We start from the raw sequence: 19,250 nt of genomic DNA on the forward strand, positions 1-19,250 counted from the left end.
TATGTGTAAATAATTGAAACTAATTGCGTGCTTTCTTTTATTTGACTATCCATATGATTTGAACTAACATCTTATTTTTATGAGTTTTTCCACCCTCCCCTTAAAGGTAGTTTTGTGTGATGAAAGCAGAGTGTCTTAAAGCAGTCCCAAGTTTAGTAAAGCATAGTAAGAGTATGATAAGCACAGGACATCTTAGATTAGTGTTGTTAATGCAAAATATTGCAAAAAAACATGGTAAAGTGCAGAATGGCAGTTATAAGGAAACATAGACTGTTTCATTTTAAAAGCAAACCCTGCAAACTCACTTAAGTCAACTTTGAGACAAAGGACCCCTTGTGTCCCGTCAGATTGATGTTCCCCTGAATGACCTGCTGCTCATCCACCTTAAGCAGTAGGTTTAGACTCCCCCATTGATGTGGCTGTTATTGAATGTCCAGCAGACATGTAAATATGACCTTAACATCTTGCAAGTTTTAGAAACCCATTGATCAGCCATCAGACCTCAAGCTAACTCCACTTGGCCCATTTAGCTGCTGTTTATTTAATTAATTAAAATTGATAACATTTGCATTCTTACCCAACCCCACTCCCCATTTGGTACTGACGGTTTTTATTCTTGTGAGATAACGTCACTGTGACGTAATTGAAACCACTTAATAAAACAGCATTGAAAGGTTGATAAAGCAGAAAAAGAGCATCGTTTTATGTACCCCTACTGCCAGGAATGTTTTGTGTTCTTAGTTAAACCTAAAACAAAGCTGTAGGACACCTGATTAATGCACAGCTGACTTAATTGTAACAGTGTGCAGTTGTGTTTTGCGTGTGAGCAATGGCAATAGTTCCCTTTTTTTCCAGGATGTAATTTCTAGATGAAGCTGTAGCTGGAAGTGACCTGAGCATAACTCAAGGAGCAGGACCCAGGATAATTTATAACACAGCCTAGGCAGAAACAATACTTAAGCAACATGAGAGACATAGGAGTTTCACATTTCTTCTGCAATTCATTTCATTAAAAAAAAATTGTGTTTTATAATCTTATATTATCTTATATTTCTACACCCTATACAATTACAAATATAGGGCATACGCCATAGAGGGCCTGCTGTTTTACGACAAGGTATTGCTTGCTCTTCTGATGATTATAAATCATCCGAAGGTGAAGTGGGTTAACGACATTTTGCTCTAATGGGACAAGGGCTCAGATCTCATTTGAAAAGGACCCTTTCTGCAGATAATGAGTAATAGATGAGAGGTACAATTACAGTCGAAACTCAAACAAAGCTCTTTGTCTCTGCAGGTATGTGAACCTGAGAACCCCTGCAAGGACAAGACTCACAGCTGCCACAAGTCTGCAGAGTGCATCTACCTTGGCCACTTTGTCGAGCCCATGTACAAGTGTGAGTGTAAGATTGGGTATGCTGGAGATGGAATCATCTGTGGAGAAGACTCTGACTTGGATGGCTGGCCCAACCAGAACCTGGTTTGTGGGGCTAATGACACCTACCACTGTAAAAAGGTAAGAGACAGAAGTGGGAGCAGACACAATAGTTTAAAACAGGGTTTCTCAAACTTGGTCCTGGTGACCCATTTTGGCAGCTAGTTTTCATTCCAACCGAGCTCTCAATTACTTAACTAGACCCCTAACTGAACTGATAATTTGCTTAATTGTACCTTTTTTTAACTTGTTTTCAGCTCTTAAACAGTTGCAGTTCAAGTTACTTGTCAAATGTTACAGCTAACTTGAAATACGCAACTGTTTAAGAGCTGAAAACAAGTAAAAAAGGTACAATTAAGCAAATTATCAGTTGAATTAAGGGTCTAGTTAAGTAACTGAGAGCTCGGTTGGAGTAAAAACCAGCAGCCACAGGGGTCCCCAGGACCGAGTTTGAGAAGCCCTGGTTTAAAGAAACTACCTGCTACCCCTTAACCATAAAAAAAAGTATTATATCCACAAAGCAAGGTGTATGCTAAGCATGAAAAAGCATGATAAACAAGTATTATAAACTCAGTAAATGCACAATAAAAGCATGACAGACTTCAACATTCAAATGGCAAACATAAGTCTAAGTGAATTATAATATGAGCGAGAAGGTGTTAGTGATTGGGTGACACTACTCTTTAAAATTGTGGGTTCATGTGACCTGAGAGATGATACCTGTCACCAGTCCTGATGGGTGGTTGTTTATGCAGGTGGTTTTAGTAAAAGGAATGTTGTTGAGTGGATCCTTTTGCACCCTGGGGTCTAACACCACTGTCTTCAGAGTCATTGTGGAACAATGAGGTCAGCAGGAATAATACAGGATTAGATATAGGAGTACAGATGTGAGAAAATAAACTCTGACACCTTTTTAACAGGAGGAACATCATTTGAAACCCAATAGCACATATTCTGAAAATGACGAGTGGATTTATTTAAAAAAAAAAAATGTGTGCAAGTGCAAAGGCTACATTTTCAGAGAGGAATAACGCAATTATAGCAGAGTAATACTAGCACAAAGCAACTTAGTAATAGTAGGAGCTGTAAATAATTGTTCTGAGCAATTTCATGCTAGTTTCATACTTTTTAAAAATGGTTTTACCTTTCAGAAACTTTGCCTTTTCACTTGCTTCATTAAATGGCTCTATGAGTTGTTTACTACTAGAAAAACTCTGTAAAAAGTGTCTGTAAAAAACACACAAGCAAGCAAATAAAAACTGACAGAAAACAGACACATCGACCAGTGCTAATGAGTCCAAGGTCAAGTTCATCTTCAGGGTTACTCGCCTAAAAAAGAACTGCAGGGTCAGGCATGTGCAGGTGATTAAAAAGACGGGGAACCATGTGCTAAGTTATTCAAAGAGAAAATATGTCTTTGAAGTGTTCAGAATGGAACCCTTTCACAATGGGATAGAGTTTGGAAGTAGGCTACCCAAATTTCCATTGTTCTTTAGAAGCAGAGTGCTCATTTTAGAGATTAGCTAATGGCTAAGAAGGAGATATTTAATATTTCAGAAGAGACAGGAAGTGAAGGTCCCACCTGATTATGTTAACAAGTTAAGAATAACAGCTTTTGTAACTACTACACTGTTTTTGTGTTTCTAAGGCCAGTAGAGTTGGCCAAGGAAAGCTATCAGGTTTTTCATATTGGGTTCTAATCCCACAGGTACAGAATACAGATGTTTGCTGGGCTGTGCTGTGAGTTGCTGTATCAGTCCGAATTTTATACAATGGCACTACTGCAGTCAGTGAAGTAATCAAATGTATTTATAAAGAGGGGCATGTGAAACAGCATCAACTTATTGTAAAATCTGGACTACTTCATTACATGATGGATCAGCTGATGCAGTAACATTTTTCTCACTTAAGGATTTCCAAGTTACAGTATATTAGGAGAACATTTTGTTTTTAGAAATTGAAGAAGCCAAAAAGCATGTTTAAGCAATACGAATAGCAAGTTAAACAAACCACCTTTTGCTGTGCACAGGATAACTGTCCCGACCTGCCCAATTCTGGCCAAGAAGACTTTGATAATGATGGCCAAGGTGACGCTTGTGACAAGGACGATGACAACGACAACATTGTTGATGAGAGAGTGAGTTGAACAAGTCCTTCATTTACTTTTGAGTTCACAAAAATTGGCCACCCATCAACATACACAACACCTAGGTGAACCGATATGTATAACTTGTGCCGTGTCATTTCTAGGACAACTGCCCCCTCCTGTACAACCCTCGTCAGTTTGATTATGATAAGGACGATGTTGGTGACCGTTGTGATAACTGTCCTTATGAGCATAACCCTGCCCAGATTGACACAGACAATAATGGAGAGGGCGATGCCTGTGCTGTCGATATTGATGGAGATGGTACGTAGAATGTTCTTGTTACATTGAGATCAAAATGTAATTTCGATAGGGGATAAAACTGCAAGACAACCGTATATGAGGGATAGATATGTAAATATCATGTTAGAATACCTAAACGGTGAATATTAATATTACCATAATGTTAAGGTAGAGCTGGACTGTTGTTTAATATGATTAGGCTACTCGGCTATATTGTCTCAAGAGTGGGTAGGTAAACAAAAAAAAATGAAATGGTTACTTAGGATGCAATATTCATTAATATGGCCTGTTTTAAAAAAATAAACGTCCCTGGAGTCCATCAATTCACTAACTGGGACAGCGGCAGCAGTTTTACTTAGACTAGTTAGTATTATTATTATTTTTAATCCTTTCTTTATTTCCAGGACAACATTTTTTTATTTTGTTTTTACATTTATTTCTACAGTACCGCGGACTGAAAAGGTTAACAACGATCTTCGTCAGCCCAGATCCAGTCAGATCTGGAACAAATGTACCTTACTCGGTTCCAGTAACGCTTCCAGATCCCTTTCTCTGTTAGTTTTCAGTATGTGTTAATTGTTTTATGTTTCTTTCCAGAGATTCTGAATGAACATGATAACTGTCCGTATGTTTACAACACCGACCAGAAGGACACTGACCTGGATGGAGTCGGTGACCAGTGTGACAACTGCCCTCTGTTACACAACCCTGATCAGGTACAGTAAAACCAGCAGGGCAGCTTGCAATTAGTGAAACACAGGTAAAAATCACGCTGGCCAGTGCTGGCTTTGTGGCACAACTGAATTGAGAATAAATCCAGTTCAGTACACATCCAGTTAAGATAACAAATCAGAAAGCTTCTGGTGTCTCTCTAGACATTGTATTATTTTGTTTTGTCTATGTAATATATCTTTATACAACTAATTAGATTATGTAAGCATGTTGCCTAAGTAATTTCTGTCAATAATGTTTTGCAAAAACAGAGCAGATACAGTACACTATGAGATTCTTTGACTGACTTACATTTGAATGTACTGTAGTTTCTTACAACCTGCTCATTCATTCACGGTCCATGCACAACACTGAAGGTTAACAGGAGATATTTCTGTACACCCTGCATCAGTTTCAAATTAAGCACGACTTGTATTGTGTTTGTTTAAAAATTGAAAATATTAACACATGTATTTCAATGAAAGATCAGTACAATATCATAGTAATTATTATACTTTTTATTCTAGTTGTGCCGTTGCAATGTTTGTACGTTTTTACAGAGTGTGTCAGTTTGAGACAGTTCTCAAGAATATAATATCCATTTTGAAATTCTCCAACTGAGGTTGAATTCTGGCTACCGGTAGATTAAAGCACCTCTTTTCTCTTCAGATGGACTCAGACAATGACCTTGTCGGCGACAAGTGTGACAACAACCAAGACATAGATGAAGACGGCCATCAGAACAACCTGGACAACTGTCCCTACATTCCTAACGCCAACCAGGCCGACCATGACAAAGATGGCAAAGGTGATGCCTGCGATCACGATGACGACAATGACGGGATCCCCGACGACAGAGATAACTGCCGACTCGTGCCTAACGCTGACCAGGTGGACTCTGATGGTGAGACTCTTCACCCATACCTATATCTTGAGAATGAGAGCATTCCTTAGGGAGTCCAATGCATTTTAATGTTTGTTTGATAGTTTATTATAATTAAGCAATAGAAATTGCTCAGAGGGCATTAATGTCTACTAGTTAATTCTAAAGTACAATAAAGTCAGTAGCAGATAAATCAAATAAGAGCAAAATAAAGAATACAGTAAATTACATTTAAGAGCGAGTTTGACTAAAAGCAGTTAACTTACAGTAAAAATATTTACAACAATTCATGTCCACTGTTATTCAGAACTATTGTAGCATGAAGTCTGTCGGTAATAAAATTAGTAATATTCTGAAGACACATTGATCATCTTGTCAGTCACTGGTTTTTCATGTGTTGAACTTGGCACCCATTTTACTTTGGTGCAATAAGTCTTTTCTGTGTTTTTTTTTTTTTTGGAAGGAGTTCTCTAATAATTTAAGACATTCAATTTTCTATGTCCTCTCCTTTCTCCTTAAGGATTAGAAAAAGCACAACAATGTTCAGACTATATTTATCTGTCAGCTAGGAATGAGTAGCTATTGGAATGATTTGTGACTGGTGTGGTATTCCTATCGAACTGATACAGCAGGAGAGCGGTAAATATTGGAAACCAAATTACGACGATTATGTTCCTTTGGGCTCTTGGCAACCTAAGCTTGGGAAAGTAAAAATGATTTATCAAATAATTAGAAAAGAAATGTGGAAATATTTCTCATGTTTCACTCTGCTCTGCTCTTCACAGTTTCTACATCTGGAAGTTGAGACATGGTGTATTTAATTATAAATTCTCTAACGAGTGACACCAAAGCTTTTCTTTTAAATCTAATAATTGAATTACTAGGCTCATCTCCAAATCGTTAACATGTGAGTGAACCCGTTATCCAGAAAGGAAATTTAGTCTGGGAGGAGTTTTTTTTTTTTTTTATTTGGATCTTCTTTCCCATTATCAGTTATTGGGATTATTTTAAACAAATTGAATTTGTTCAGATTGGAACACAAGTTGAATATAACACTGCTGTAGGTTACATAATAACCAACAAGTGATAACTAACCAGAGTTTTGAAGTATAATTGTGGTTAAATGTGAAGTCAATGGCATTTGATATATAATTGACTAACACAAGTTTATGGGGTCTGTTACAGAAATTTCTATCATTAGTATAAGATTTTGTATCTCAGGGATATGGAAACCCAACTTTTTTTGTTAAATGGCGGCAGTACTTGGATCTGCCAACAATCAGTTGAATAGAAGACCTTGATCTGGAATGGCCTGTATTACAGCAAGCACTTTTCATGTGGTGTTACTTTAATACGATGACTTGATGCACACTGGCAATGAGAGAACTCATTCTATTTAATCTGATTGATTTTTCTACTCCAGGCGACGGCCGAGGGGATGCCTGCAAGGATGACTTTGACAATGACAGCATTCCTGATATCTTTGATGTCTGCCCCGAGAATGATGCCATCAGTGTGACTGACTTCAGGAAGTTCCAGATGGTGCACCTTGATCCAAAGGGCACCACACAGATTGATCCTAACTGGGTGGTTCGGCACCAGGGTAAAGAATTGGTCCAGACAGCCAACTCAGACCCTGGTATTGCCGTTGGTAAGTGGTAGAAAACTATGAAAAACAATATATATATATATATATATATATATATATATATATATATATATATATATATATATATATATATATATGGCTTGGAAAAATAACCACCTCTGATTGGTTAAACAGCATCACATGACCGTGCGTATATATAGCGTATATCATGGCTTGCATACTAATGAGCCGCTTCACACTGAATAAATCACTACACACCACTGCATTCTAAATTCCATGACAAACTGCCATTTTATTTGTTATTAGTTACAAAACCACAGCCAAAAATTAATGGCATTTCACCTATATCCTTTAATATATTTGGGGATGAAAATCTACATAACTGGTACAACACCAACTTTCTAAGTGAAGACAGCAGTCCATCTGAAAAAAAATAATTAATAAAATAAGTGCACCAGTAAGAATAGACACAACAGTTGATGAGGAACAGCTAAATGAAACAGAAGAAAACAAAGATTGAAAAAAAAACACACACAAAAAAAAACTAAAAAAAAACTACAGCATGGGCTGGTTAATGTACTTAAAGAAAAAAATATGGACATTCATTTTATGGAAATAAATCCAAAAAAATCTCAACAACATTAAGGGAATTTTATTCCAGTGCAAGAAGTTCAACTGAGAACCAGTATTCAGTCTCCAGTTTCAGAACGCTGAGCTGGACTAAATACATATTTTAACAGTAGAAGTTTAAACAGCTCTCCTGACAGCGAGTTTAAAACCAGCAATAATATATTCCTGTCAGTCAGAAAAACTCTTAGAAAAGCAGGTAACGACAAGGCCAGACACGACCCCCCCGATTTACACTGCGGTCGGATTGGTGTGTAAAGTCATGTTCGATCGTTAACTTAATCTGGCACAACTTGGACGCGAGGGTGTCCGACAAATAACGCTTTTGAAATCCAAAAGAATGAAAACATACTAAAATATGTGTGCCTCGCATATAACGAGTTAACAAACTCACTTCAAGGTCCAGCTTCAGTCTCCACCGCAGCTGCTCTGCTTACTTCTTTAGTGTCATTTGAAATTTGCCCATCATCACAGTTTGTACTCAGCCCACTAGTTTCTAGTGAGATGGCACTTTCGATGCAGAAATTCACAATAAGCAAACATGTGCAATTTATTTTTAATAAGTGAACAATAAATTAAATTAAATTTGGGACTATATTACGCTGCGGATGTATACACAATAAAAGTTTTTGATTTTGTCTTAATTTAAATGTGTGTTAATTATTTTTTATTATTTTTCATCCCACAAATGACAGGTAGCCGTGTTATAAGTGGTATGAATCACTTCAGGCCATGGTGTTGCAATGATATATACCACTTCTTGGGTGGTATATATCATGAGAACTGTACGGCCCGTCGTGGTTTATACCTTGCATATATATATATACAGGAGAATGTCAGTACAGCTTGGTTTCTGATGGCACAGGTTCAATGACCAAGGGTTCCAAGGATCATTGCATTGATGAATCCCAACAAACCTAATCAGCTTGAGTCTATGCATATATATAGGTTTTTAGTAGCCTATAAAGAACACAGTACTAGTTTTCCATTAGCTTCGGTATCTCAAACGAATTTAAGATCTCAGATATTTTTGGGAAAATAAATTGGTTTAATTTATCAAGTTTGCTTTTCTTTCTTTCTTTCTTTCTTTCTTTCTTTCTTTCTTTCTTTCTTTCTTTCTTTCTTTTATAGAAGTTCATTTGGTAATTAGAGTTTAAGGAAACCTGGAAAGACAGTATCACCCTAAAGCTGATGGTTCATGTTTTCTACTTTAACTCTGCCAGGTTTTGACGAGTTCAATGCCGTAGATTTCAGTGGCACCTTCTATGTGAACACAGACCGTGATGACGACTACGCAGGTTTTGTGTTTGGCTACCAGTCCAGTGGCCGCTTTTATGTAGTCATGTGGAAGCAGATCACCCAGACCTACTGGGAAGATAAACCATCCCGGGCCTATGGCTACTCAGGAGTGTCTCTTAAAGTGGTGAACTCTACCACCGGCACTGGAGAGAACTTGAGAAACGCCCTGTGGCACACAGGAAATACCCCTGGACAGGTGAGTCTCCATCCTGTTTGTGTCACTTGCAGGCAGGAACACGTTCAAGTTGGTGTAAGAGTAACATAAATGTGTCACGCAAATTCATCATATCAATCATATAAGTTTTTTTTTTTTTTTTTAAGTTTTTGTCTCTTATGCAAAAACATGCAATCTTCTTTTCCATTATGCATAATAAGAAATGCCATTGTAAATATTTGTATTGCCACCCTCCTTCCTCCATTTGACCTAATGTAATTTCACAGTGTCTATAAGTATATATATATATATATATTGGCTATATATATCAAATTAGAATATATTAATAATATATTATAATATTTATATATATTGGTTTTACTTTAGTTAAGCTCAAAAGAGTAATCTCTGAATGCCCAGTGTACTGGAATAGAAAATGGATTGCTTTCCTGTTGAAGGGCTACCTAGTTAAATAACCAGTGTATGCTGTATACTGCTGTATACGACATAGGGTTTAAAATAACTGGAAAATAACCTGCTGATTTTAATTAATTCAATATGTGAAACATCTAATGTATTTATATTCTGTAAAGTTACAGGTGTTATTATGCTGACTATGATGGTGATGATAATTATTAATACAAAGTTATGCACATATGGATATTACTTGTAAAGCACTTTGTATTGATATGAGTATTTAAACGACGATATTACAAATGATATTACTACAAAATGTATTACTTGTAACATTTGGAATAACAAGTTATAATTAACATGGCGTTTTTACAGAAGACAAATCTTGTGAAATGTTATCTTGCTTTCAATACTATGTAAATATTTAAGATTATTAAAACTATAACCTGTATATTGTAGTTAATTAGTTAGATCTGTCAAGAGAAGCAGCTGGCTCAGAGAAATTTTGCCTGCGGAAAAAGTAATTTTCCAATACCCTCCTGCCTTAGCAAGCTAATAGACCAAACTTTTTTAGCATTGGAACTAAATGATCTCCTAGTAAAAAGGTTTTTGGGAGTTTATGGACTGTTTCTATATTGACATCTGGAAGTTAAGGGATGGAGAAAAGTCTTATGATTTCGTGTTTCTAAAGTAGCTTTGTTTCTGAAATTTTCTTTGGTGTCTTTTCTAGTAATTCCTATTTGGCACCAGGAAACAGTGCTTGTATTAAAACCTTCAAGGGACAAGTATTAGACCATTTAAGTGAACTTAACATTTCTTCTTCATTTATATTCTGGTTGATTTGACTGAATATTTACCAACATGGGACGGGGTTGTAACGTAAAACTCGATCTTTCTTCATTTGGTAAATTCATTCTTACTTGTGGGAACTTTCCCAATTGTTTCTTTCGTACCAATCAAACCTGACCACAGGCCACACCATGGGTGTTAAATATTACATATTATTCTTATATAAAATCTTATATCACGTTCTTCTATATCCACATAATTGATAGTTATTAACATTGTAGTCATTTTTTATTACTGTTTTGACCTATTTTAAGTCAGGGCAAACATGATTGCCCCAGGCCATTTAACATTTCTGAGATATTTAAACCTTTTTTTTTTTTTTTTTTTCTGATGAACCTTCACATTCCTAACAGATTCCAACATAGTCAATTTATAATACATGTTAAAACGACACCTGATTCTAATGTACGCTTATTTTAGAAAACAGCGCCATCTGTTGTTATATTCCAGTATTATTATATATTCCTTTCTCTCAATACAGTGCTAAGACTAAAAGTTGCATATTCTTAAAGACAGCAAACTTTGCTTGGGTAATACGCTAAACCTACTTGCTGTACCCATCTCCATATAAAAAACAGTCCATCACTACAAGCCACAGTGTGCCATTGCAATAACTACTTTCCCTCTAGTAACACAGGCTCTCTATTAAAACAATTTTACACAATCCCTTTGGTAGTCACAATAGATTCCCCTGTACAAGTGAAATAACAGTTATTCCTAAAGCATTGGCTTTTGTCCTGCTATAAACCATTCTATTTATAATGCAAATCCGACATTTCTTTTAATTCTGAAATGAAATGGTGACTGATTTACTTGTCTCCAGGTTCGCACCCTGTGGCACGACCCCAAGAATATTGGTTGGAAGGATTACACTGCTTACAGGTGGCACCTGATCCACAGACCTAAGACTGGCTTCATCAGGTAAGAATGGGAAGATACTTTACAATGATGTGTAAAACCAATATAAGAATATAATTCTAAGAATATAATGAAAATGTTGCATCTAAAGTCTAAAATTAGATCATTTGCTACAGTAATTGCTAATATACAATGCACCCCCCTGTATAATACACATTACTGAGCAGCCTTAGGTAACATCCCTTGTATACTATACTGGAAAATATATTGTGGCAAACGTTATAGAATACTATTATCTAAGTATACTGCGCCATGAATATATAAAGTGCAGCCCATATTTAACACACACAAATGTTCTCAATATTTGTAAAAGGGTGCTTGTTATATGCATCATCCACACACTTTAATGCCATTAGACACAGTTAGAAATTTCAGTCATTGGCTAACTAAAGTGTAAATGATGTAACACACCTTTGTTGCTTTGAAGAACACATTTGCTCTATAGTTCTTTTTTTATATATAATATGCAGCCGCTCTTAGTGATCACTGTTAAACTCTTCAGGGGAGCCAGACAGGTGCTTGTGGTGCATCAATAATTATCATAGTGGTTTCATCTTTCAATTGACTTAAGCTTGAGCTGTTTGAATAATATTAATATTCCACCTTTCCCAGGGTGGTGGTGTACGAAGGCAAGCAGATCATGGCTGACTCAGGCCCCATCTATGACAAGACGTTTGCAGGTGGAAGGTTAGGGCTGTTTGTCTTCTCTCAAGAGCTGGTGTTCTTCTCAGACCTCAAATACGAGTGCAGAGGTAAGTTCCCAAGATGAGTTATTTTGCTTATGGGTTTTTTTTGTTTGTTTGTTTTGTTTTTTAATGAATGTACCAGGTACATATTGTGCACATTACAACAAGCAAGGGCAGTACTAGGTATCATTCTGAAAGCAAACTGATCATGTTTAAATCCATTTAATTCTGATGATGGCTATTTGCATTATTCAACTTTAATTGTTGTTACACTGTTCTTCCAGATCTATTTTTTGTACAGTTATAACTCAAAAGTCTATTTATATGTTTTATCAAAAAACTAAAACTTTCAAAAAATGGCAAACAGCTAATGCTAATTTGACATATACATGACTGTATAGCCTGAAATGTGCAGAATGAAATTATGATTTTTGAATACCATTTCCACTTTGTTTCAATATCTAGATATGCCAGAGTTTCCCACAGTATTCATCAGGTAAAATAAAACAAAGGATTTTCACAATTTGTTTTGGCTGTAAATCGGTGTCTGTCACTTTAGGGTCTTTTCAATGTACAGCGAACAAACACTGCAATTATGAGGCTGTGCTTTATCTGCTTGTACGCTTATTGTATTGTCTTTTCGATTATAATCAGTTTTTATAATCTCATCAAAAGTCTTTAAAGGCAAGGCTTTAGATGAATACCTACAGCTGTGGTAAAAAAAATTGCATCACCTTATAGAATTAACTCTTTTTGCTTCATAAAGTAGAATGAAACCTGCTGAATAATGTTCCATGAACATACTGAATTACACATTGCTTTGTAGTTTTCCATATAACTTAATGAAAAACAAACACAAATTTTATAATTGTGACATTTCGAAATCTAACATCAAATACTGTACTAATATTATGGCTTCCGGTAGACTTTTTGTGATATAATTGTGTAGTTACTTTGATTATTTAAATTATGTTAATGTAGTTTTTGCTTTTCATGATATCTCAATCCTAAAATTCTATGTGATGCAAAACTTTTGGCCTTAGCTGTATAGGCACAGGGCCATAAAAATCTAACCAGATGCAATATTACGTGCTCTATTCACAATATTTTAACATGCTTCTCATGTAAAGACTGTTTTAACACCTGTTTGTTATGAATACGATCTGAATTCATCTTTTGGCTCATTTAAAGATGGTTTGGAACTTATTTGCCTGTTCAGGTATCTTTACAAACACCCTTAAAGAGTCTCTCTTAAAGATGTGTGAAAAGGGCCTAGCTGTGCACTAGATTAATACAAGTTCTCTGGTAACAGCTGGTTTCACTTATAATTCCACACAGATAGTAACGCAGGGTGTATTGTATTGCCACAGCAAGCTTATGTTTTTGTGCTGTTGGGCTGAAAAGCCTTAACCCAAAATCTTCACACCAAGATTGTGCTTATAGTAAATATCACTAAACTATCAACTTTGTTCCTCTAGATAACTGAGCTTTGTTTGCTGCAGAAGTGGTGAAGTACTGTACAGGCTGTGCAACCTAGTCACCTCAGTAAGATCCTTTCCAAGCCCTTCTGTCTCCTGCCTTCCTCCTGCCCTGCCTTCGAGACAGACTTTCCTCTTTCTCTTGGCTGAAGAGTCGCCACGGTGAATTCCATGCTCAAAAATGGCATCTTCCAATTTTGGCAACTGGCCCTGAGCTTGAGCTTCAACCCAAAGGAGTGGACTGATTTGTAGAAGGTTTCTTTTCTCTAGATACACTAGCATTATTCCAACTGTCATCTTGTACGAAACACCACACCTTAAAACTAAATGTACTCCTTTATTTAAGAAGAGACAGCTGTCACTGTAAAAGGGATGGTTCAAGAGTGCTACAACCACTTTTTATCGTTCTTTATGTTATTTTATTGAATTTTTGCCTTTAAGGGCTCTATATAAGCCTGATTTCTAAAGGGATGCTAGCATCTGTTAAACCCAGATACCACAGCTAGAAATATTATGTTATGCAGATTTATGTATGTGTTGTAAGGATACACATGCAGTTAGAGGGCTTTACATCTGACTTTGTCGGCTAAAGGACCCCTTCTTAGTTGCTGCTTTGGTAAAGGGAGGGACTTTGGCTCATTTTAATAGAATCTATTGTATTCCATAACCACGTCACATTGCTCCAGCTTTATTGCACATTATATAGCCTTTCATTGTTACCAGCAGTTTTTTTTTCTCTCCTGCCATCTTGAATCTTGTCCTGTAAACCTGATTTTTCTTCTTAATTTTTTTTAAATTTTTTTTGTACCCCTAAATTTTAACAGGGATGGATTTCATTAAATATACCAGTTATAATGGAAGTCAAGTTTTTTTCAAGGTAAAAAATAAGTATAGGGGATGAAGATGTTAATATTTAGATTGTATCATATTGTTTCTCTGTGTAAATGATGTATGTTTTCTTTCCTTTTTTGTTTTGTGGGAAGCAGTGAAATTTTTTTTTTTTTTTTTTTTTTTTTTGCCAAAGATTGTAAATAATTATTTATTTGTTTACACTGACGAAATTTTACAATTGAAGAAAAAAAAAAACACTAGTACAAGACCCTCGTTTTTTCCATAAGTTGGGCTACAACAATAGGATAATAAACTATCAATTACGTCACTTTGTTTTATTTTCTGGTCTGACTGCTAACTGCAACCAAAAAGGTTGATGTGTTCCACAGTTGAAATACTGCGTTGTCTGGTATATACTAATGTTTCACATACTGCTTTACTAGGCTATTCAGCAACAACTGTTAAAGGAGTGAAAACAATGAAATAATTAGCAAGGGGTTATTTCGTTAGGTCACTGCTTGTATTGGTTATAAACATGTTAAATATGTCAAAGATTTTTTAAACAGTTCTTTTATTATTATTAATTAACTAATTATTATTATACATCACGTATGAGATACCAACCAATCATTGTTCAGGATTTGGCTTGATTTAATAGGCGTTCCTGAGTACAGTATTTATTCCCGTTGATTTTATAAGAAGTGCATACATTGTGTCTCTTATAACAGAAAGCTTTGTCTTGCAGTCTTCTTACCCGGACACCTGGAGATGATATAAGAGAAACCCAACCCACAAAGTATTACCTTATCTTAAGAGCTAAGAATTATTTACAGGCTGACAACCATCTGTATATGAGACAAAATAAATAATTGGTCAAAATTGGCAAAAGGAAATGTATAGATCTCAGAACGACTGTCCAACCTATTGTCCCATGTGAAAAAGCGAGGTGCTCTGACTGTGGTCTGCTGTGAAGAAGCTTTGGAAGGGAAAGTTGTCTTGATGGTTGCAGGGTGGGGTTGATAAATGTACAGTGTAAAGGATCAGTTCAAGCAGAGATTTTTATTCAGAAGACTTTAATTTGCGATATCTTGTCTTGTGAGAACTTTTGGCAGTTATTTATCATAGAATTTTAACACGGTTCCCTCCTCCTTGGAAACTGCTTCATCATAATTAATTCATTAATTTCATTACAATTAACACAATATAGTATATGAAAAATATCAATATTCAATAATGTGGAGGAATAAGTAACTTAACAACACTAGCTATATATAATAGGGTATATTCAACCAGCCTAATGAAGGGTATATCATTAAAACAAAGTAGTGAAAACCAACCTCTCTAGTAGCATGTGTGACTCACTTTAGATTATTTTTGCCTTTTAAAGTAAGTAGCATACCAGGTGTGTTCTTGTTTAATATTTAAACAGTGGTAAGATCAGTACTGTTTATTAGATAAATTGAATAGACGTGTATGTCTTTTTGCAGAAAATTAATAAATACATAGTTGCAATATGATATTGATATTTGATGTGATATGATATCAAATTGGTTTATAGTCCCTGGTAATCTGTTGTTAATCCATAAAAATTACTCTTGCTACTCAATGGCCAGATGCACAAACATTAAGGTGCCTGGACCGATCACAGCATTCACATACACTTTGTATATTTTATAAAAGAGAAACTTCTCTCTTCACTATAACCCTAGTATGTTTTAGAATATGCTAAGTAGGTGGCACATTTTTTAAATTTATTTTCCTGTTAGACACGTACAATATGTGATACACAAAATGTACATGTTCAGGTATTCACCTTTTAAAGATTTTTTTTAAAACATTATTTTCAATTGTTCACCAATAAAACAGGAGATCTTGTTTGATAAAACAATATTTCAAACTTTGCTTACTTTGTGTTGAGTTGTTGAACACTTAATTGCATAGTGAAACTAAAGAGCAAACGACACTTACCTAAGGAAGCTGTGATGATTATCTGTACTAAAGCAATCAGGTGGGCTATGCTAGTTATAATTACAATGTATACATACTTTAAACATAGTGTGCTCCTCTTTTCACCCATCGCAACCTCTGCTGACTCTCTAACTGTCACACAGATACACTGTGACTTACAAGGACTGGGGGAAAACATGATCTTTGACCTCCAAATGGACAAATGTTTCAGCTAGTGCCTTTTTTACAGTACTTTTGTTACTTGACTTTTGTTTCATACTACATTTATATGGTCTTTGTCAAGGCTGATACTGACTGTTTTATTGTATTACATGCTTTCTGACACTGTTATAACAAGTGTAATGATGACAATACGGCACAATAAATCAGTATTATAGGATTTCATACATTAAGTCTTACACTATCTTGCCACATAAAAAAAAAAAAAAAAGTCTGGTGTCTTTTTTAGATTTTTATTTAAAACCTTATGTTCTATTCTAGTATCTGCAAGCTATTTTGTTTTAATTAATTAAACATTTTCTTTCTTGGTAGAAATGAGTAGAAATTTCACATTTATCGATCTTGCCATGTGGTCTCTATTATTAATATTAAATACTGTAATAGTAAATGACTCCCCACTCGATGTGGCATGGACTGGATGTGTGAGAGTAGCCCTAATGTGAGCTGCACAGTGCTTGCAATCTGGAGTCTATGTCTCTGTAATGTAATGCCTGCCCTTATTCTGCTGCATTGGTTATTTTGGTACTTTATGAAGCTGGGAGTGGGTGTGTGAGACAACACTTTAAAGCCAAGCCAACTATACAGGCCTTGCACAATATATTTGAATCTCTTCACATTGGGTATCCAGGATTGAATTTGGGAGCAAAGATCTGCAACAAAACCTCTATAATGACTCTTCGACTCACACCCTCTATAAGTCAGACCTGCTGGCTTGCTAAGCTCCCTGTAAACATTTCAGGGTTTAGCTGCATTAGCTGCCCACTTACTCAAAAACTGTTTGGTCGGCTCTACACGTGTAGTGTTCTGTGTCTGTTGTGGCTGGCGGCCATATTGGCTCAGGAGTGAAGGAGCAGCCGGGAGTCAGCCTCATTGTTTGAGTGTTTCAGTGGAAAGGGTTGAATGTTCCTAATTGGAAAAGTGTGGCATGTGCCCAGGTGGTGATTTGGTGATTAATTGTCAATCAACCCCTAACCACATAATACAAAAGACAAAGGAGTGTTTGTGGTGAGTGTGTGCAGGAGAGTGGAGAGTGACAGAAAGAAAGAAATAATAATTTAAAAAAAGCACTGTGATAGCCATTGGTGTTGTATTGTGTTTATAGTGTTTTGTTTATCTGTTTGATTTGTTTGTTTCTTTTTGTGTTATAAAAAAGTGCTACAGTCAAGGCAACTACATGTAGACCCGCCCACCCCAGCAAATCATGCTGTTTGCAGGTCTGACTTATAGAGGGTGTAAGTCAGAGAGTCATTATGGAGGCTTTGTTGCAGATCTCTGCTCCCAAATTCAATCATGGCTACCCAGATCACATGTCCTTTCACTGTCACTATCATTGAAGACACAACAGATGAAAAATTGGTTCAGAAACTCCCATACAATATTCATAAGTATTGAGCGATGTCAAACAGTGATGTCAAACGAGTGGATCCGGCCAGAGGCTGCTGCTTTCTTCCATTGAAACCAGTGCTGTACACCACTAGACAGTTGGTCTGCAGTCACTGGTCTATGGGTTGAGGTCCACAAGAGGTTGCGATGCTGTACAGTAGATGTGGCATTGATGGAGGTCTGACGCAGTTGCGTTGTTGGAAATGTGGCTTGGCTGCAGGCGCTGTCTGGTTGTGCAGCGGTAGAGGGGACACGTGGCTGAAGGCCTAGGCCGGTTGTCAGGAGGCAGTTAGACTATGGCAGGAAGCCCAGACTACATGTCCTGTGGCAGATGTGGCATTGATGGAAACCTACATTTGGTTACACTGAGTCAGATGGGCCGTAGCTGAAGGCCCATACTGATTTTTTTAAATAGCTTTGTTAAATATGTGGTTTGGCCGGTAATTGATGTTAAACCCTGTGTGAGTTGCCTAACAAAAATTGTATGTGTCAAGCAAGGTAGATTAATGTGCCGAGAGAAATCTGGATGAAGCCCCAGTAGATTATTTAGCTAATGAGTAATACATATGTATCCATAACCATGTTAAAACTCTTTTTAACAATTTGGTCAAGTATGTGAGACTCCAAAGTGAGCTACTTAGTGTTTACTGTACATGTCATAGAATGAGGGTGTGGAACAAGACTATAGTCTGATGCATCGGATAAACAAACTAAATGTGCTTTTACCTGTACCAGACATCTGTGCCTGGACGTGACAATACACACACGTACCAGACACATGCATGAAAAAACAAGTCAATATTAAACTATTCACAACTACTGGGTCCAAATTGCTTACATTTCCAGACAGCTGTCAAATGAAATAAATGCTGGAAGCAGGAACACTTCCAAATCTCTTTATATGTCTTATATACAGGCTTTGTTCCATCCAAAAAAACAAGTCTTAAGTAGGACTGTACTGTTTCAAGCAATTCAGCAAGCATAATTTATCAAGAAGGGAGACGTCACATGGTTGATATATCTGCCACTCTTTAAGATCTCTTGACATCAAAGCTTTTGTCGGAGGGTGTAACAGGGTGAGCAGCCCCGTACATTTAGTTTATTTTTAGAACGGGGTGACCTTGGGTTTTGTTATTGTTTGTGTGCAATATTTGTTTTGTTTAACCCTTTATTTTCCTGCTCTGTGAGCGTGTTTATTTTTGTTTTTTAATAAACAGTGCGATGCGCGTCTGTAAACTGCAAGTACCTACCTCTGTGTTTTTGTTCCACCTTCTAGCCTGACGTCACCGCAACGCCATTTCCTACCACAGAGGGTCACTTAAAAAAATGCACAAGCTGTTAAGTTTTTTACTACATTCTCAGCCACTTTGGAAAAACATTTTAATATTGTCTTTTAG

The 19,250-nt window shown here is 36.3% G+C and overlaps 1 protein-coding gene across 3 annotated transcripts in view; it reads left to right on the plus strand.

Annotated features, from left to right (window-relative positions):
- LOC121316711 (thrombospondin-2-like) overlaps nucleotides 1-14,608 on the plus strand; it is a 29,057-nt gene extending 14,449 nt beyond the window's left edge. Inside the window, exons 13-23 of one of the 3 annotated variants that reach the window (XM_041251808.1) lie at nucleotides 1,298-1,516; nucleotides 3,465-3,572; nucleotides 3,686-3,845; nucleotides 4,422-4,540; nucleotides 5,205-5,439; nucleotides 6,842-7,069; nucleotides 8,878-9,149; nucleotides 11,194-11,291; nucleotides 11,901-12,040; nucleotides 12,440-12,470; nucleotides 13,453-14,608. In XM_041251808.1, coding sequence (XP_041107742.1) covers nucleotides 1,298-1,516; nucleotides 3,465-3,572; nucleotides 3,686-3,845; nucleotides 4,422-4,540; nucleotides 5,205-5,439; nucleotides 6,842-7,069; nucleotides 8,878-9,149; nucleotides 11,194-11,291; nucleotides 11,901-12,040; nucleotides 12,440-12,470; nucleotides 13,453-13,456 — 1,614 coding nt within the window. In that variant the 3' untranslated portion in view covers nucleotides 13,457-14,608. Of the gene's footprint in view, nucleotides 1-1,297; nucleotides 1,517-3,464; nucleotides 3,573-3,685; nucleotides 3,846-4,421; nucleotides 4,541-5,204; nucleotides 5,440-6,841; nucleotides 7,070-8,877; nucleotides 9,150-11,193; nucleotides 11,292-11,900; nucleotides 12,041-12,439; nucleotides 12,475-13,452 lie in introns of those variants that run through there. The other 2 variants (XM_041251810.1, XM_041251809.1) reach the window with 2 other exon arrangements.
- Nucleotides 14,609-19,250: the final 4,642 nt, after the last annotated feature.

Source organism: Polyodon spathula, chromosome 6 (assembly GCF_017654505.1).
Source record: "Polyodon spathula isolate WHYD16114869_AA chromosome 6, ASM1765450v1, whole genome shotgun sequence".
Classification (NCBI taxonomy): Eukaryota; Metazoa; Chordata; class Actinopteri; order Acipenseriformes; family Polyodontidae; genus Polyodon; species Polyodon spathula.